Raw genomic sequence first — 20941 nt, 5'->3', positions numbered from 1 at the left:
GGTCGGAATGTCTTGCGCCCACACCTCAAAGACCTTGGCAAAGGGGGAAAAATCTGATTGCAACAGTTGATATGCTTGCGTCAGTGGCTTAGGTAGGTCCGTAGCGCCCAGAAGAAGTTCTAGTTCAGAAAATGCCAAGGGGAGCAGGAGCGTGTTAAATTGAGATCTCACCGCATGCCGTAGTTGAAGATAGTGGAAAAAAGCCGTCTGTGGTATACCGTAGGCAGACCTCAGTCGGCCAAAGGATAAAAATTCGTGTGACTCAGAGAACAGGTGAGACAGGAATTTCACACCATGTTTGCCCCACAGGACAGAGCCAGGGAGCGACAGCAAATGCGGTAGGTGGGGATTAAGCCACAGGGGCATTCTAGGGGAGAATTTATCATTGGGCCTCATTCCGTGAGCCACGGACCACACCCTTGCCACGGTCAGAATTGGAGCTACATACGAGGAGGAAGGAGTATAGCGATAAAGGGCATTCGCAAGCCCTTCGTAAGAGCCCATTAGAGCACCCGCCACATTTACCGCGGGGTTCCTCAGATCCAGATCCAACCACCAATTTGCATATACAAGCTGAGAAGCAAGGAAATAGTTTCGGACATTAGGAGCAGCCAACCCCCCCTGACGCTTGGACGCCTGCAGTGAAGCTAACTTGATTCGCGGGGGTTTCCCCTGCCAGTAAAACGATCTCAACATTCTCTCAATGCGCCCAAAAAAAGCACGACTTGGGAAAGAGGGAGACGCATGAAACAGGTAAATAAATTTAGGCAGATAAATCATTTTGAAGATATTAATTCTCCCCATCAGGGATAAGGGCAGAGAAGACCAGGCTCGAAGACGAGCCTCGGTAGTGGTTACCAGGGGTTCCAGGTTCAGAGGGATGTAACTTTCAAGGGACGCAGTGACTTCAACCCCCAAATACCTAAATCGCTGAACCACCTGCAGAGGGACAGGAAGTGGGGACGCGCTGGTGTAGGCAGCCGAGAGAGGGAGCAGGGAGGATTTAGACCAGTTGACCCTGAGGCCTGATACAGCACCAAAGGAGTCAAGGACATCAAACAGGTTCCTTAATGAGGAATCTACATCAGCCAGATACACCAGCGTGTCGTCCGCGTACATGGATACCTTTTCCACCAGGGTGCCCCTTGTAATGCCACAGATCGAGGGAGAGACACGGACGGCCGCCGCTAAAGGCTCCATAGCTATTGCAAATAGAAAGGGGGAAAGCGGGCATCCCTGTCTCGTCCCTCGCTCCAGGGGAAAGGGTGCAGAAATATCTAAGTTGGTTCGAATGCGAGCCAATGGAGCAGCATACAGCAGACGAACCCAGGCAATGAATTCAGGACCAAAACCAAGTCCCGCCAGGAGAGCCCACAGATATGGCCATTCCACCGAATCAAATGCTTTATATATGTCAAGGCTAAGAACAAAGCCTGGAGATGCATCAGCACAGGCAGCCGCTACGTTCAGGTGGAGGCGCTGGATATTAACATCTGTGGCCCGACCCGGCATGAACCCGGTTTGATCCGGATGTACTACAGAAGTGATGACAGCAACCAGGCGGGTTGCAAGGATTTTAGCTAGAACTTTTGCGTCGAAGTTTAGTAAAGAGATGGGACGGTAGGAGTCAGGTAGCCTGGCGTCCTTACCTGGTTTCAATAATAAAATAATAAGAGCCTCCCTGAGAGAATCCGAGAGTTTACCAGAGTCCAGGGCACCCTGAAATAGGGAGAGCAGCCGAGGAGCTAGAAGCTCAACATTGAGCTGATACCAGTCTCCAACAAGCCCGTCCAACCCAGGGGTCTTACCCGGTGGCATTGCCTTCACGGCTTCCACTATCTCCTCAACTGTAATGGGGGAATCTAGGAGCCCTGCTTGGGAACCCGTAAGGGGCGTTAAGGGGAGGTCTGCAAGAAACTCTTCGATGTTCTGAGGTGTTAGTGTATATTTAGAGGAATATAGATCTTTATAGAAGTTGAAGAAAACTTTGTTCACGTCTATAGGGTTAGCAATCTCATCGCCACTGGAGTCCAGTACTAATGGAATAGATGTAAGAGGCCGCTCATTCCTGGCTAGATAGGCCAGTAGCCTACCATTTTTATCCCCGAATTCAAAGATAGAAGCTTCTCTGGCCAACAGCTTCCTGTCCGCCCGCTCCTTTTGAACCACAACAAGGGCTCTCTGCTTTTTAGCCCACACTTTATAATTGTCATCCGAAGGGTCAGAGACTAGACGTGCCTCAGCCTGCAACATTTCCCTGCTCAGCGTCTCCTCTCTCTCCCTACAGCGAGCCCGCAGACTTTTAACACTAGTGACGAAGGCACCCCGGACGGTAGCTTTATATGCATCCCAGCGTATCAGTGGATCAGGGTAATCAGAGTTGTGCTCCCAATAGCTAGTGTGCGCAGAACGCAGTGCGTCCTGCACATCAGGGGAGCTTAACCAACCAGGGTGCATCCGCCAGACTATCAGGGAGGGATGAGATCCTAAGCGCACAGAGAGAATGACAGCAGAATGGTCCGATATCCCCCGAGCAGTATACTCAATAGATTGGACAAACGGCAACAGATCAGGGGATACCAGAGCAAGATCTATTCTGGAAAAGGATTTATGCACTGAGGAGTAATAGGAATACCTGGTATCCGTAGGATACTTCCAGCGCCAAACGTCAGTGAGGTTGAGGGCTGAGCTCCAAGACAAAAAGGGTGGGGATGCGGCATCCACACCACTGGACCTATCCAAATGAGGATGAAGAACAGCATTAAAATCACCTATGTATATGACTGGATCTGGAGGAAAGGAAGCCAGTTTCCCCGAGATGTGCTCAAGCAAGGATATAGAGAAGGGAGGGGGGACATAGACACTAACAAGAGTAAAGGATAGAGAGTTGTACCTTTCATAACTTATCTTAATGTTTCCTGATATTGAGCTGCAGATTTTATGCACACAACCATATTGTAACACGTTAACTTTTAGCCTGCCTGTAGGCACCACTAGGGGGAGCTCCCATTAAACTCTATGATAAATCTGTATACAATGAGCTCACACTAGTGTGGCCTTCAGACAGCCAGGATTTTATGTATCTGTGAAAGTTTATTTCTATTATTCAGTTTGTTTGGTCATTTGGTGATTAATAATTGACTGTCATATATAGTTTTATAATATTTCATCAAGAAATTCAGAATATTTAATAAAATATTCTTTTGGAATTTAAATAATGTCACAAAGCTCAGGTCTTCAGTATACAGGATTTTGTATTTAGTTCCGGCTTGAAGAGGATGATATAACATTTGGGGAAGAATATACAGCCCAACAGTCCAGCGTTAGAGGTCAGGATGGCAAATATCTCCACGGCCACCATGTATTTGCCTTTGGTGCTGAGATAAGCCGGGATCATGGCTATCCAGACACTGCAGAACACCAGCATGCTGAAGGTGATGTACTTGGCCTCATTGAAACTGTCCGGTAATGTCCTGGCTAAGAAAGCTGTAATAAAACTAACAGCGGCCAGAATCCCCATATAACCCAGGACAGAGTAGAACCAAAGATCTGACCCTTCATTACACTGAACTACCGTCTTCTCCTTATAAGAGTGTGTGTCCAGCTCCTGGAAGGGGGGAGAGAGGGTCACCCAACTCATACAGATGACCCCCTGGACAGAGGAGCAGATCAGGAGCACACAGTTAGGGAGCGTTACTCCACTCCATCTGCTCCACACACTTCCAGGCTTGGTGGCTCTGAATGCCATGTAAACCATGATGGTCTTGGCCAACAATGAAGAGATGGATATTGAGAGTAGTATTCCAGTAGAGATCTGACGTAACCTGCAGGTTGTATCCACAGGACGACCGAGGAACAAGAAGACAGAGAGGAAGCTCAGCATGATGGAGACCAGGAGGACAAAGCTCAGGTTCTTGTTATTCGCTCTCACAATCGGGGTGTCCTCATATCTAATAAATGTCCCCAATATTACAGTTGTCAGTGTAAGAAGTAACATGGATCCTGATAGAACAGTTTTTGATATCCCATCAGAGTAAGGGAGAAATTCTAGCACTTTGGAAATACATTGAGTCTGGTTGACATTGGGCCACTCATGGTCGGGACATCTCCTGCAGGTTTCACTGTCTGAAGAAAAGATAAAAATGATATAGTCATTGATCACTGATTTTACACGCTTTAACAATACAGTGGTGCCTTGGATTATGAGCACAATTCGTTCCGGGATGGTGCTTGTAATCCAAATCCACTCTTATACCAAAGCAAATTTTCCCATAAGAAATCACAGAAATGCAGACAATTGGTTCCACACTCCAAAAATAATGATTTATTATTCTGAATAACATGTAAAACTAATGAAACATTCAGAAACAGCAGGATATGTGATATTATAGGTTACTGTACAGTAATGGAGAGGATGGGAAACACAAGGGCTGAGAGAGACTGCAGGGAACATGAAGGAACGAGCAGGGCAGATGTGGGCACATACATGCAGCGCTCTCTGTCCGGGGAGAGAGGGGTTACAGCTATGGAGAGATTACCTACACAGTCCTGTCCCCTGATGCAAGCCCCAGCCTGAAGTGGATCTGCTATGATTTGGAAGGTGAGGAAGACTTCCTGTGTCAGAGTACAGGGCTGTAGACCCCGCTATGCAGACCATGCCCCTCCTCCATGTGCGCTCCCACAGTACAGGGAGCTCTTAAACCAAAGCAATGCTCTTAAACCAAGTCATGGTGGACGCCTGGTCACTACAGGGTTAAGAAAGTAATCCCCCTAAACTGACTAACTACTACTGTGAATATTGCTGCCTAACTATATTTAGATGCTGTTCCTGCTCGTTTCACTGTCCCTACTGATCAAATCAGGAAAGAGTTTGAGAAAATTTGCCTCAGCGTCGCGTTTTTATAGAATGTGCGTAACGTATGTAATGACGCTAATCGTACAGCCAATCACAGTAATGCCAGTAGTAAACATGGCTCCTACATTACCTGATGTGCCCTTCCTTCCCCACCACTTCATTGGCTCTTTCAAATTGGGTGGAGAAAACGTACACAGTTGCGCGCACCGCAAGATAAACGTTCACATGTTCAAATATGTTTGAAAATGATCGTTATAACCATTCCCATCATCGAACAAATTGTTAGTGATCGGAGAAAACGAACAATTAGCGTCATGTTCGTGCAAACATACGAACATTTACGAAAATGTTTGCTCATCACTACCCTGGACAGGCAGCAATATAAGTCTACGGATCCAGTCCAATGCAGCTGGATGGTGATCGTGGTCATTCGGGAAAAGAATCATTTGAAAGCATGATTCCTTCAGCGATATGGTCAGGGATTGGTCAGGGAGTGAGCTGTCAGACCTCGAGCGATCAAAACTTTTCACATTTGTCGCTCTAAATGATAGTACACTTTAAAAATCACTTTAATTTTTTTTTTTTTTTGGTGCTACAAATCATAAAACATAATATTCCTCAATTATGTTCCTTAGTGACCATCCCGTATAGGCCATTGGGTGAGCACAACCTGTTTTATAACATCCATGAGGTCATTGAGGACAGTTTATCAAATCAGTCTCTAAAGTGTAAAATGATACCAGAAAACTCTACGGAAACTTCACACTTCATATTACTCACATATCCAGATGTGTGAGAATAGGAAACTAAAAATTCTGGAACCTACAGGGTTAGTAATGTAAACATCCCCAACTTGGGGCTTTGTATGACATCTGCTGCTCCAAATAAGATGAAAATCAGACAATGGGCCCTTCAGAAGATTCGCTTGCTTTATCCCCTTCATGACTAAAGACCATTGATGCCCGGATCTCCAAGGCATACTAAAGCACTGCTCTATCACCTAGGCTGAATCCCGGAATTCTAGGTGGTCCCCAGGCATGTTCCTCCTTCCGCACGGACCGGAAAGACATCAGCAATCTAATGTAGAAGGTTTGGGTATGTTCAAGTTCAATCGATTCTAGGATTTTCTAAGGTTCGATCATCTCTACTGAGGATACAGGTAAGAGTTTACTTTCATCTTCAGAAAAACAGATCGCTGATCTCAGGGAGAAAAGCCAAACAATAACACTGCCGGCTGCTAGTGAAGCGCCCAATGCAGTGAAATCCTAGGTGCATTGCCCACTGGGAAACATGAATACGCAAAAGAAGAGCCCGTGGAGCCTCATCAAAGAGTTTCAAAACACAGGACTAGCCAGATATTCCTCCGGGAAGGACCAAGCCAAGGGGTGGCTCCTGTAAGAAAACCACCAAAACCGCCATATTAAGTGGCCCTATAAGTCAATGTAATGACAAGGGAAAAACCAAGACTAGGTATCCATCCACATACAGCTGTTTCGGGGTGTTGCCCCTCATCAGTGTAGAGTAGGATTCTGGCTAGGTGGGAGCAATACCTAGTAGAGCCATAAGAGAAACAGATCACTGATCTCAGGGAGACCAGCCAAATGATAACACTGCCAGCCAGTGCCATTTCCTTGCACTTTGCACTTTTAGGCAACGTGTAGTAAGGCCATTGAGAGCACTAGGGGTGAGATTACGGCACCAAGAGCACCAATCCAGAGCGCCCTCGGCTGCCTTGCTCCATTAATAATAATTAGAAGGTAATGGATGGTCAGGGGAGGGCCGGATTGGTGTTCTGAAGACAGTAGCCTCAGAGCCTCAGCCTCAGTGCTCCAAACGGCCTTACTACACACTGGATTAAACTACTAACTGCACAGAAACGGCGCCGAGGATGACGGTAAGAGACTTACGGTCATCCTCAGCGTCCTGTGCACAATAGGGAGCTATCAGCAGGTTGGGTTCTTCTAACCTGCTGATAGTTTTCCTTTAATAAATGATGAACAGATGGTCTGAAATGCCGTAAATCTCATTTGGAGCAGCAGAACCCCCTCTACAAGCCGTGTATATACATTCATGAAGACATCACATTTGGAAATCCTACCAGATGTATTTGATATTTCCCCTTCAAAACATGGCACACAGCTGTAACAGCAGGGATGTATTGAAGTCCCTGGGATTTTTTTGTTTCCTGGTTGACAACTTTTTGTACATACAGACTCTGGAATCTGAGAGGAAAGAATTCAGTGAAAATGTTGAATTTGACAAGAACCAGTTATTTTATTTCACAATTATAACGTTTCTATCAATAGCGTATCTGCACAGATGTGTCCTCACTCAGGGCCCCTTTCTGGAGATCGCAAGGTTGAGAGGGATAGCAGTGGTCAGACCTATTCCAATTGGACACTGCTCTGCTAGCTTTTATAAAAGGGATGGAGTTTAGGGTCTAGATTTCACCTGATATTCCTTGATTGCACCTTAAAGGGGTAGTGCGGCACAAAAAAATTATTCACAGAATAACACACATTACAAAGTTATACAACTTCGTAATGTATGCTATGTCTGTGAATCGCCCCCTTCCCCGTGTCCCACCACCCCCGCCCGTGTAGCCAGAAGTGTGTGGTGCATTATACATTACCTGATCCATGTCGAGGTCGTCTGCCATTTTGTGCCAAATGTCATCTTCGGACGGCCGAATCGCTGCCGCGTCCTCAGCTGCTCAGCCGTGGTTGGCTGAGCATAACTCTGGCAGCGATTCAGCCGTCCGTCCGAAGATGACGTTTGGCACAAGATGGCGGACGGCCTTGACACAGATCAGGTAATGTATAATGCACCACACACTTCCGGGTACAGGGGCGGGGGTGGTGGGACACGGGGAAGGGGGCGATTCACAGACATAGCATACATTACAAAGTTGTATAACTTTGTAATGTGTGTTATTCTGTGAATAATTTTTTTGCGCCGCACTTCCCCTTTAAGCCTTACGTGGCTCCTATTTCTGTGTGATTCTGTTCTTAACTTTAGATTGACCCTAGCTGGGGAGCGAATTGAATCTTACAAACTGATATTCATTCCAAACTTACTATACCAAACTGAACTTTTTGCGCATGAGTGACATCAGCAAGTCATTTCTCCAGAGAGCAGCCTCTTGCGGCCGGAGGCATAATGCTGCGTCAGATGACAAGAACGATCAAGGATGCTCCTCGCTGGGTCAAGTGCTGGCTATAGGGGAACTGTATAAGACCATAGTCAGCCAAGCACATACAGTTTCAGGCTGGGTTCACACGCTGTAACTGTGCGGCTGTATTTTTTATCTTGTCACCTGAGGCAGCATTATGCCTCTGACCACAAGAGGCCGCTCTCTGCACCGGTGTACAGCACGGACGAGTGATGTGCCAATGTCACTCATGCACTCGCTGGGACTGTGGATCAGGGCTCTTAATTGGTCTATAATTGCGGATGCGAAGTTACCGACAAAACTACATAACGTGTGAATCTAGCCTAACAGTGTCAGCAGTTTACAACAAGATTTGCAGCTAACAAATTCCCTTCAAAGTGAAAGTACCATTAGGTACAGCTCTGCACCTGGATGGGCACAGACGCAGGGATGCCGGTAGCGTGGTTCTTATTTTGAGTTAGCTATAGCTAGAAATAGCTATTTCAGGTGATGCACCTGCACCTACACTGATCCACTGTTCCCCTCCCTGCTATGAATTCTGAATAAAAAAGCTTAAGAAGACGTCTCCTGGTGAGTGCTGGACTTTCCTTCATTCCAATATTGTATACATACCTTTTCATCTATGCACCCCAGCTGTCTTCCTTGAAGATTCGTCCTGCCTTCCATATTTGCTCCATTTTAGGGGACTGATTGTATGCAGTGCGGGATAGCTGTCTCTCACCTTGTTTACCTTTTTTCTTTTTTTGAGTTGCCTCCTGGTTCCTGCGCTTAGCGCCAGTTTTTTCGGGAGAGCCGGCCCGCCAAGGAGCCATGCCACATATCCCTCCCCTCTGTGACGCGGCTCCATTGATTAATATCCCCTCTGTGACGCGGCTCCATTGATTAATATCCCCTCTGTGACGCGGCTCCATTGATTAACCCCTTAACAACATCGGGCGTACCCATACGCCCCCGCAGGGTGGGCTTTAACGCAAACGGGCGTATAGGTACGCCCGATGTTTCCCCGATCGCTGTGTGTTCACACACAGCGGTCGGGGAAGATGGCCTGCTATAAATCATAGCAGGCCATCATAGCTTCTCGGCACGGGGGGTGGTTAACACCCCCCGTGCTTACGATCGCCGCTATAGGCTGATCAATTCAGATCAGCCAATAGCGGCGATCGGAACCTTTCCGGGTCATCGGTGACCCGATGACCCGGAAAAAAATGGTGGTCGGTGCTGTCCGAGGACGGCACCGACCGCCATTACTGTAAAAAGTAATGGTGGTCACCGTGCCACCGGCCCGATCGCCGTGAACGGCCGGCCGTTCGCGGCGATCGGGCCGGTGGCACGGCGATCAGAGTCGCACAAAATAATAAATACCTGCCCTGGACCCCTCAGCTAGGTAGCCGAGGGGTCTGGAGCAGGTATTTGTACATTAGTCACCTGTCCCGGGCTCCTGATTGGCGTCTTCCGGGTTCGCGGCGTCCTCGTCTTCGTTCGGGTCTTCGGCTTCCTCCGTGACGTCACGTTCGGCTTCTCTCGGCTATTTTCGGCTCCAGCGTCGGCTTTTTCCGTATTTTGCGCTCTGCTGCCCTCTAGCGGCTGATATGTGTAATACACTTATCAGCAGCTACAGGGATGTTCAGAATGTAAAAAAAGTTTTGTTTTTTTTTCACATTTTTTTTTTTCTATTTTCCGCACCCTATCGCCGCTGAGTGTTGATCAGCATCGCACGAAAGTGCGCTGCTAATCAGCAACTCCTCCTTTTTGGTGTAGGGTGTTTTTTTTCTATATTCTACTGCCACAGTCTGCTGATAAGTGCCGAGGACGGCACCGACCGCCATTACTGTAAAAAGTAATGGTGGTCACCGTGCCACTGGCCCGATCGCCGTGAACGGCCGGCCGTTCGCGGCGATCGGGCCGGTGGCACGGCGATCAGAGTCGCACAAAATAATAAATACCTGCCCTGGACCCCTCAGCTAGGTAGCCGAGGGGTCTGGAGCAGGTATTTGTACATTAGTCACCTGTCCCGGGCTCCTGATTGGCGTCCTCCGGGTTCGCGGCGTCCTCGTCTTCGTTCGGGTCTTCGGCTTCCTCCGTGACGTCACGTATTTTCGGCTCCAGCGTCGGCTTTTTCCGTATTTTGCGCTCTGCTGCCCTCTAGCGGCTGATATGTGTAATACACTTATCAGCAGCTACAGGGATGTTCAGAATGTTTTGTTTTTTTTTCACATTTTTTTTTTTTCTATTTTCCGCACCCTATCGCCGCTGAGTGTTGATCAGCATCGCACGAAAGTGCGCTGCTAATCAGCAACTCCTCCTTTTTGGTGTAGGGTGTTTTTTTTCTATATTCTACTGCCACAGTCTGCTGATAAGTGCCGCACATAAGTGCGGCATTTATCAGCAACTCCTTTGTTGGCGTAGGTTTTTTTTTTATACTTACTGTAAAGAAAACACGTAAAAAACACTACATTACACCACACTACATTGAATAAAGTTTGACACTACACCACTACATACCCCATATACCAATCCCCGTATAAAGATGACCCCCAGGGTGTTTTCGGCGTCAGAGGGATACGTTATTATTGCCTCCTACACCGAAACAGCCAGTGAGGATGAATGGGAGAATCCTTCTTTCCTCCATTCATCCTCATCATCCAGTGACATGTCTGGGGGGTAGCGTAGCGTACGCTGCCCCCCAGACACGTCTTTTCCGCCAGTACCGTCCCAATAAGAGATGACGGTATGGAGTGAAATTCTACAAACTGTGTGAGCGTACCTCAGGGTGCACTTACAGATTTAGGGTACGTGCACACTGTGGAATGGCGAAGGATAACCCTTCGTGCATTCCGCAGCTGGCACCCGCCGGCGGACTGATGCGGGCGCATGTCTCCACCCGTGTCATAGACTCCATGTTATGCATGGGCGGATTCCATTGTCCGTCCAAAGAATGAACACGTTGGACGGAGAGCGGCATCCGCCCGTGCATAGAATGGAGTCTATGACACGAGCGGAGACGTGCGCCTGCATCAGTCCGCCGGTGGGTGCCAGCTGCGGAATGCACAAAGGGTTATCTGTCGCGATTCCGCAGTGTGCACGTACCCTTAGAGTGTATGTAGGAAGGGACACCCGAATCCAGCCCCCAGATGCCCCCCCAATCCTCGGAGTTAGTGGGGAGATCGTTCGGGAACTGATCTTCCCACTGCTGGATAAAGGTCACCACCTGTATGGGGATAACTTTTATACCAGCACCCCCTCTCCCGGTCCCTCGCTGCCCGAGCTACTGTAGCTTCCGGCACGATCCGAACATATCAGAAGCCGTAATAAAGCCCTAATGTTTAGCAGCCATGGAGCGGACCCAGCGCTTCAGGATATGAAGGACCCCGTATCGCACCAGGACAACATTTTCCAGGTGACGTCCCCCACACTGGAGAACAGGAGACCCCAGAAGAAGTGCAGAGTGTGGCGTAACAGGGGGATCAGGAAGGACGCCATTTTCCAGTGTGCCACCTGTCCTGATCCCCCTGGCCTCTGCATACAGGATCGCTCCAAGGCGCACCACACGTCATTGGAGTTCTACATTATCTAAATTCTGTCCCTTATTCCTATTTCAGGGGTCACGTTGGTCCAGGGATTATTCTGATCGCCATTATGGAGTCGGGAAGGAATTTTCCCCTGTGATAAAGCTACTGTCGTCTGCCTCACGAGGGGTTTTTGCCTTCCTCTGGATCAACACAGATTGAGTTTGATGGACACCTGTCATTTCCAACCTTATAAACTAATAATTGGCCTAATACCCCCAAATAAATTAGAATTGTCCCTTTTCCCCAGCTAAGTAGGTATGGCCACCATTCCCATTAGAGGATGCCATGATGCAATTACAAAGCCTCTGTGCGGCCAGGACAGTAGAAACCCCCCACAAGTGACCCCATTCTGGAAACTACACCCGATAAGGAATCTAACAAGGGGGGCAGCGGGGATATGGCCCCCTGGTGACGGCCACATTTGGGACGTGAAAATGAAAAAAATTGTATTTTTTATTTTCTCTGCACATGTTCTACGTAAGTGCCCGTCACCAGTGGGGTCCATATCCTCACTGCACCCCTTGTTAGATTCCTTATGGGGTGTAGTTTCCAGAATGGGGTCACTTGTCGGGGGTTTCTACTGTCCTGGCAGCACAGGAGCTTTGTAATTGCGACATGGCCTCTATCCTCCATTCCAGCCTCTAAATGGCGCTCTGTCCCTTTGGTGACTTGCCCTGTGCCCATATGGCACATTATGCCCACATGTGGGGTATTTTCGTACTCAGGGGAAACTACCCTACACGTTTTGTGTTCATTTTCTTTTTTAACCCCTTGGGGAAATGGAAAAAAATCAAGGCTAGACCAACATTTAGTGTAATTTTTGTAAAATTTTTACTCTAAATCATTAATCTTGTCATGATTTTTTCATTTTCACAAGGGGTTAAAAGATAAAAAAAAACATTTAATGTGTAGCGCAATTTCCCCTGAGTACGGAAATACCCCAAATGTGTACATAAAGCGCCATGCGGGTGCAGGGTAAGCCTCCGAAGGGACGGAGCGCCATTTGGTTTTTGAAGGCTGGATTTGGATGGAATGGATTTCGAGGAGCCATGTTGCATTCAAAAGGCCCCTGTGTTGCCAAGACAGTTGAAACCCCCCACAAGTGACCCCATTATGGAAACTGCACCCCTCAGGGAATGTAACAAGGGGTGTAGTGAGCATATGGACCCCACTGGTGACGGGCACAAATGTGGAACAATGTGGCGTGAAAATGAAATATTACATTTTTTACACTATAATGTTGGTTTAGCCTTGAATTTATCATTTTCACAAGGGGTTAAAAGAGGAAAAAAAAAACAAAATGTGTAGAGCAATTTCCCCCGAGTCCGTAAATACCCCACATGTGGACATAAAGCGCCATGTGGGCGCAGGGCAAGCCTCCGAAGGGAAGGAGCGCCATTTGGATTTTGGAGGTTGGATTTGGCTAGAATGGATGATGAACGCCATGTCGCATTTACAGAGCCCTCGTGCTGCCAAAACACTGGAAACCCCCCACAAGTGACCCCATTCTGGAAACTGCACCCCTCAAGGAATCTAACAAGGGGGGCAGTGAGGATATGGACCCCTTGATGACGGGCACATTTGTGCCATGAAAGTGAAAAAAATGAAATTTTTTTACTTTTATGTCACATTGTTCCACATTTGTGCCCGTCACCAGTGGGGTCCATATGCTCACTGCACCCCTTGTTAGATTCCTTGAGGGGTGTAGTTTCCAGAATGGGGTCACTTGTGGGGGGTTTCAAGTGTTTTGGCAGCACGAGGGGTCTGTAAATGCGACATGGCCCTTGAAATCCTTTCCAGTGAAATTCAGCTTCCAAAAGCCAATTGGCACTCCTTCCCTTTGGAGGCTCGTCCTGCGCCCCCTTGGCACTTTATCGCCACATGTGGGGTATTTCCGTACTCGGGAGAAACTGCGCTACACATTTTGTGTCTTTTTTTGCCTCTTATCCCTTTAAGAAAATGAAAAATTGAAGGCTAGAACAACGTTTTAGTGTAAAAAATAAATTTTTCTTTTTTCACGCCATATTGTTCGGAAAATCTGTGAAGCACCTATGGGGTCCAGATGCTCACCGCACCCCTTGTTACATTCCTTGAGGGGTGTAGTTTTCTAAATGGTGTCCCTTTAGGGGTGTTTTTTTGGTTTTGGCACCCCAGAGCCTCTGCCAACCTGAAGTGGTACAGTCAAAAATGACCAAATATAATGGAGGCGTTGAAAATCACTAGGCGCTCCCTTATATCTGAGGCTTGTGGTTGCGTCAAATAGCGCAATAGGGCCACATATTGGGTATTTCTATAAACTGCAGAAACGGGGCAATAATTATTGGGGTGCATTTCTCTGGTAATAGGTTTATAATTATGAAAAATATTGGATTACAATAAAATCTCTGCACAGAAAATTAAAATTTTCAAATTCCTTACACACTTAGCTTTTATTTCTGTGACTCCCCTAAAAGGTTAAAACACTTTCTGGATATGCTTTTGCAGAGTTTGGGGGGTGCAGTTTCTGAAATGGGGTGCTTTGTGGGGCTTTCTAACATACAGGCCCCTCAAATACACTTGGGGGCTCGGTTCACACGTTGTAACAGTGCGGCTGTGTTTGCGGCTGTAATTGTGCGGCGGTATTTTTGGTGGTTCGTGTGTATGCTTGGAAGTATAGGATATGCGGCTGCACAGTGCACACTATGTCTGAATCTACGGCCCTATGGTAAACGGACCCGTAAAAAATTAACAAGACCATTGTTTGCGGCTGGACATGCGGCCGAGGATTGACAGGCGGTCCGTACGGAGTACTGCAAAAATAGCCGGCAATGATGCCGAATGCCGATGCCTCTAATAGTTAATATATTAAATTAATCAAACACATTTTCTTTGTAATAAAGACACTTTCGTTGGTCAATAATTTAATTCTAACGATTCCATCATTTTGCAATTAAATATACTGTTAAAAAAAATAGATATATAAATAAATGTATATTTATATATATATATTTATTTTTTGACAGTATATTTAATTGCACAATGATGGAATCGTTAGAATTAAATTATTGACCAACGAAACTGAATTTATTTCCACGAAAATGTGTTTTCTTAATTAAATATTAATTAGTACAGGAAGCTCCATAAGCCGTTAATTCATATGCCGGCAATAGAGCATTCTGTACTAATCATCACTTTACTTTAATGAAAACATCAAATGTTTCTTCTAAATATGTTATCACAATAGCATTATTAGAAGAAACATTTAGAATTATATGTGCGCTCAGCTGATTGGCTGATCGGCTCAGCGCACATATAATGAGCCGGTCCGCAGTACAGTCACTTCATTTTGCTGCGGACCAGCAAAGAGGACACATCGGGGTGAGTATAGAGCTCTCCCCACCCCCTCCCCTGCACTGCACCCCTCCCAGCAAGGAAGGGGGGGTCAGTTAACCCCTTCCTTGTTGGGATGGGTGCAGTCTGACATCAGTCTGGCCCCCAGGGGGTTAAGGGGGATGCAATATATCCTCCCTTAACCCCTTGGGGGTCAGACTGTAAGCAGCGATCTGTAAAGATGCTGCATACTGTAAGGAGCACAACACTGCTCACAATGATGGGTGTTGTGCTCCTGTTTGTGTGTTTTTTGTGTGTTTCTCCCTTTTTGTTTTTCAGATATCGGTATCCTGGGGATTACGTCTGATTCCATGGACTACGTCGATGACCAGCGGTTGTTCTTTGAATTTTTTTAATAAAATGGTCAATGAGGGGTGTGGGGGTGTTTTTATTTGAATAAATAAATTTTAAAACTTGTATCTTGTCTTTATTTCTTTACTTTATAGACTTAGTAGTGGAAGCCGTCTAATAGACGGAATCCATTACTAAGTTGGGGCCTAGTGTTAGCCGGTATAAAATGGCTAACACTAACCCCCCATTATTACCCCAGTACCCAATGCCACCAGGGGTACTGGGAAGAGCCGGGTGCCAGTGGTCCCGGAGCGTCAATATTGGCGCTCCTGGACCGGGCGGCAGCAGGCTGGTAAGATTTAGGCTGGGGAGGGCCTAAACCAATGGCTCTTCCCACCCTGGTGTTACCAGGCTGCTGTCGTTTGGTTTTTAACCCGGCTGGTTATAAAAATAGGGGGGACCCTATGCGTTTTTCTTTTAAATAAATAAATAATAAAAAAAAAACGCATAGGGTCCCCCCTTTTTTTTATAACCAGCCGGGTTAAAAACCAAACGACAGCAGCCTGGTAACACCAGGGTGGGAAGAGCCATTGGTTTAGGCCCTCCCCAGCCTAAATCTTACCAGCCTGCTGCCGCCCGGTCCAGGAGCGCCAATTTTGACGCTCCGGGATCACTGGCACCCGGCTCTTCCCAGTACCCCTGGTGGCATTGGGTACTGGGGTAATAATAGGGGGTTAGTGTTAGCCATTTTATACCGGCTAACACTAGGCCCCAACTTAGTAATGGATTCCGTCTATTAGACGGCTTCCACTACTAAGTCTATAAAGTAAAGAAATAAAGACAAGACACAAGTTAAAAATATTTTTTATTCAAATAAAAACACCCCCACACCCCTCATTGACCATTTTATTAAAAAATTCTAAGAACAACCGCTGGTCATCGACGTAGTCCATGGAATCCGACGTAATCCCCAGGATACCGATATCTGAAAAACAAAAAGGGAGAAACAGACAAAAAAAACACAAACAGGAGCACAACACCCATCATTGTGAGCGGTGTTGTGCTCCTTACAGTATGCAGCATCTTTACAGATCGCTGCTTACAGTCTGACCCCCAAGGGGTTAAGGGAGGATGTATTGCATCCCCCTTAACCCCCTGGGGGCCAGACTGATGTCAGACTGCACCCATCCCAGAAAGGAAGGGGTTAACTGACCCCCCCTTCCTTGCTGGGAGGGGTGCAGTGCTGGGGAGGGGGTGGGGAGAGCTCTATACTCACCCCGATGTTGTCTCTTCGCTGGTCCGCAGCACAATGAAGTGACTGTACTGCGGACCGGCTCATTATATGTGCGCTGAGCCGATCAGCCAATCAGCTGAGCGCACATATAATTCTAAATGTTTCTTCTAATAATGCTATTGTCATAACATAATTAGAAGAAACATTTGATGTTTTCATTAAAGTAAAGTGATGATTAGTACAGAAAGCTCTATTGCCGGCAATATGAATTACAGCTTATGGAGCTTCCTGTACTAATTAATATTTAATTAATAAAACACATTTTCGTTGAAATAAATACAGTTTCTTTGTTCAATAATTTAATTCTAACGAATCCATCAGTGTGCAATTAAATATACTGTCAAAAAATAAATATATATATAAATATACATTTATTTATATATATTTATTTTAACAGTATATTTAATTGCAAAATGATGGAATCGTTTACATTTAATTATTGAACAATAAAAGGGACTTTATTAGACAGAAAATGTGTTTTATTAATTCAATATATTAACCATGAGAGACATCGGCTATAGTGCAGAGGATCGCAAACCCCGGTAATAGCGATTTATGTAAACTGTGTTCCCTGCTTTCCCAGATGCATCCAGAGGAGTTTCCATCACTTTCTTAACATGTTATTTGTTATTTTTAGTTGAACCAGATTTCCAAGTAAATGACCGTATGTTTTGAGCCGCATGTCTATTTTTTCCCACGGCCGGAGTTTCACCCGCACATTTACAGCCGCATAAAAAATACAGCCGCACAGTTACAGCGTGTGAACCCAGCCTAAAAAATATCTGATTTTGAAATTCTACTGAAAATTTGGAAATTTGCTGCTAATGTTTTAAGCTTCCTATTGTCTAAAAAAAATGAAAGATAGTTTAATAAATGCCGCCAACATAAAGTAGACATGTTGCTTATGCTATTTAATATATAATTTATGTGGTATAACCACTTTCTGTATACGCAAAAAAGTTTCAAAGTTGGAAAAATGCATTTTTTCACATTTTTTCACATTATTTGGGTTTTTTTCATAAAGATTTGTGATGAGTATCGACTCCAATTTACCAGAAATGTAAAGTACAATATGTCACGAGAAAACAATCTCAGAATCAGTCGGATAGGTAAAAGCATCCTGAAGTTATTAATGACTAAAGTGACACAGGTCATATTCATAAAATTTGTCTCTGTCATTAAGGCCATTTCAGGCTCTGTCCTTAAGGGGTTAATATCCCCTCCCCTCTGTGACGCGGCTCCATTGATTAATTTCCCCTCTGTGACGCGGCTCCATTGATTAATATCCCCTCCCCTCTGTGACGCGGCTCCATTGATTAATATCCCCACCCCTCTGTGAAGCGGCTCCGTTGATTATTATCCCCTCCGCTCTGTGACGCGGCTCCATTGATTAATATCTCCTCCCCTCTGTGATGCGGCTCTGTTGATTTCTATCCCCTCCCCTCTGTGACGCGGCTCCGTTGATTATTATCCCCTCCCCTCTGTGACGCGGCTCTGTTGATTTCCATCCCCTCCCCTCTGTGACGCGGCTCCATTGATTAATTTCCCCTCTGTGACGCGGCTCCATTGATTAATTTCCCCTCTGTGACGCGGCTCCATTGATTAATATCCCCTCCCCTCTGTGACGCGGCTCCGTTGATTATTATCCCCTCCCCTCTGTGATGCGGCTCCGTTGATTATTATACCCTCCCCTCTGTGATGCGGCTCTGTTGAATAATATTCCCTCCCCTCTGTGACGCGGCTCCGTTGATTATTATCCCCTCCCCTCTGTGACGCGGCTCAGTTGTTTATTATTCCCTCCCCTCTGTGACGCGGCTCCGTTGATTAATATCCCCTCCCCTCTGTGACACGGCTCCATTGATTAATATCCCCTCCCCTCTGTGACGCGGCTCTGTTGAATAATATTCCCTCCCCTCTGTGATGCGGCTCCGTTGATTATTATCCCCTCCCCCTGTGATGCGGCTCCGTTGATTATTATCCCCTCCCCTCTGTGATGCGGCTCTGTTGATTAATATTCCCTCCCCTCTGTGACGTGGCTCTGTTGATTAATGTCCCCTCCCCTTTGAGACGCGGCTCCGTTGATTATTATCCCCTCCCCCTGTGATGCGGCTCCGTTGATTATTATCCCCTCCCCTCTGTGATGCGGCTCTGTTGATTAATATTCCCTCCCCTCTGTGACGCGGCTCCGTTAATTATTATCCCCTCCCCTCTGTGATGCGGCTCTGTTGATTAATATCCCCTCCCCTCTGTGATGCGGCTCCGTTGATTAATATCCCCTCCCCTCTGTGACGCGGCTCCATTGATTATCCCCTCCCTTCTGTGACGCGGCTCCGTTGATTAATATCCCCTCCCCTCTGTGACGCGGCTCAGTTGTTTATTATTCCCTCCCCTCTGTGATGCGGCTCCGTTGATTAATATCCCCTCCCCTTTGTGACCACGCTCCGTTGATTAATATCCCCTCCCCTTTGTGACCACGCTCCGTTGATTACTATCCCCTCCCCTCTGTGACGCGGCTCCGTTGATTAATATTCCCTCCCCTCTGTGACGCGGCTCTGTTGATTAATATCCCCATCCTTTGTGACGCGGCTCAGTTGTTTATTATCCCCTCCCCTCTGTGATGCGGCTCCGTTGATTAATATCCCCTCCCCTTTGTGACCACGCTCTGTTGATTACTATCCCCTCTATGACACGGCTCCATTGTTTATTATTCCCTCAGACGCGGCTGGATTGTGGAGCAGGTAAGGTATCCTACTAGCGGCAGGGGGTTAATGGGGCTGGCACTTACATACTCGCAGTAGGATGACAATCCCGCTGCGAGTATATAATCACTTTGACACTGACAGGGACAGCGGATTTTGCTGCGAACTCTCAGCATGAAATCCGCTGCAGATACGTCCAGTGTGAATTTAGCCTTAAAGCGACGCTGTACCCACAATCTGTCCCCCCCAAGCCACTTGTACCTTCGGATAGCTGCTTTTAATCCAAGATCTGTCCTAGGGTCCATTCTGCAGGTGATTCAGTTATTGTCCTAAAAACAACTTTTAAACTTCAAACTGGCATGGCCTAGGGTGTGTGTGCATTAGGCTGGCACAACCTCTCCATCCCTCCTCCCTGCCCTGTTCATCATTAGGAATGCCCCAGGCAGGTCTTCTCCTATTCAAAGCTGTGTGAACACAGCACATGGGCTGGATCGTTAAGGCACTTGTGCAGTGTTCAATGCAGAGGAATAAGAAAAATCCTGTGGCATTCCTAATGATGAAGAGGGTGGGGAGGAGGGACAGAGGGGTGGTGCAAAGTTAGGGCACAGATACTCTAGGCCACGCCAATTTGACGCCGGGCTGCAAGTTTAGAAGTTGTTTTTTAGGACAATAACTGCATCATTTGCCGAACGGACCCCAGGAAGATCTTGGATTAAGCAGCTATCTGAAGGTACAAGCGGTTTGGGGGGGGGGGGGGGGGTTCAGATTGTGGGTACAGAGTCATTTTAAGAAATATTATAGGTTGTTTGAAATTTTTATTCTGATATGCCATCCAAGTATTGTTCTATTATATCCACCAACCATAAGTAACAATTTTGTAGAAATCATTGTATGTAATTTGTCCAGATTCTTCTCTATTTTTCCACAAATACAAAATGTTGATTTTGGCAGCCATGTTTCCTAGTTTTCCCATACCTACCACTTATATCCTGCTGTTATAAATTTGTGGACTTTTAAAGGTGTCTCTTATTTTGTTGAACTATAAGTCCCAGCATTTGCTGGAAGCCTTTTTTAGTTTACCAGCAGTTGAAGCTCCTCAGGTTGAAGACCACATCGGCTGCATCGTGAAGAACAAGAATTTGGGTCTCGCTGGATAATGGCTGCTTACCTCATTGTTGATGGTTTTCCATTTAATGGAGCTTTTATCGATTCTTTTTGTAATATGTTCGGCAGTGTAAGGCAGGAGGTAGCCAACAGAAATTCTTTCCCATGATCCATTAACTACTATATTATTATGGATTACATAGTTAGCTACCAGTTCTTCGTACTCATGCATGGCCGAATGTCCCTTGTTTATCAAATTCTTGTTTAACTGTGAATAAAGATTTCATTTTTTTAAATTTAAGTTTTTATTGTTTTTAAGCAAGTTATTAATTTAAATATAAATTTTAAAAGGGGAGAAAAAAAACTACTTTAACTGTTACACAATCTGAAATCTGCGATGCGCCCCACATGGGCAGAGTGCGAACCAGCATCTTAGGTAATGCTCTACCAGTAGGGTACTCCATGGTATTAACTTTGTGATACATGTCGTTTATTGTATTGAGATTCCTACTGTGTGTATAGATAGATTAACCCACTGTGTCAAGATACCTAACTATTTATTATTAATTTTTGTATTGCCGTAAGACT

The 20941-nt window shown here is 46.2% G+C and overlaps 1 protein-coding gene across 1 annotated transcript; it reads right to left on the bottom strand.

Annotated features, from left to right (window-relative positions):
• Positions 1 to 3229: 3229 nt before the first annotated feature.
• LOC138789182 (vomeronasal type-2 receptor 26-like) lies at positions 3230 to 20585 on the bottom strand. The gene is made up of 3 exons (XM_069967787.1): positions 20418 to 20585; positions 6954 to 7077; positions 3230 to 4125 (listed from the first exon to the last, which is right to left on the bottom strand). Exons 1-3 carry the CDS (start codon positions 20583 to 20585, stop codon positions 3230 to 3232), a joined length of 1188 nt encoding a protein of 395 aa, XP_069823888.1.
• Between the last annotated feature and the right edge of the window lie 356 nt (positions 20586 to 20941).

Source organism: Dendropsophus ebraccatus, chromosome 4, assembly GCF_027789765.1.
Source record: "Dendropsophus ebraccatus isolate aDenEbr1 chromosome 4, aDenEbr1.pat, whole genome shotgun sequence".
NCBI lineage: Eukaryota > Metazoa > Chordata > Amphibia > Anura > Hylidae > Dendropsophus > Dendropsophus ebraccatus.
Note: the sequence above shows the minus strand (reverse complement) of the source record. Positions and strands in the feature narration are given on the sequence as shown.

What these genes read in the sequence shown, in the direction of transcription:
- LOC138789182 (XM_069967787.1), bottom strand. Translation starts at nt 20,585, where the DNA reads ATGCATGAGTACGAAGAACTGGTAGCTAACTATGTAATCCATAATAAT. An exon ending in GGAAAACCATCAACAATGAG is followed by an intron (nt 7,078 to 20,417) that starts GTAAGCAGCCAT and finishes CTTTCCTCTCAG; the next exon opens with ATTCCAGAGTCTGTATGTAC. An exon ending in GGAAATATCAAATACATCTG is followed by an intron (nt 4,126 to 6,953) that starts GTAGGATTTCCA and finishes TCTTTTCTTCAG; the next exon opens with ACAGTGAAACCTGCAGGAGA.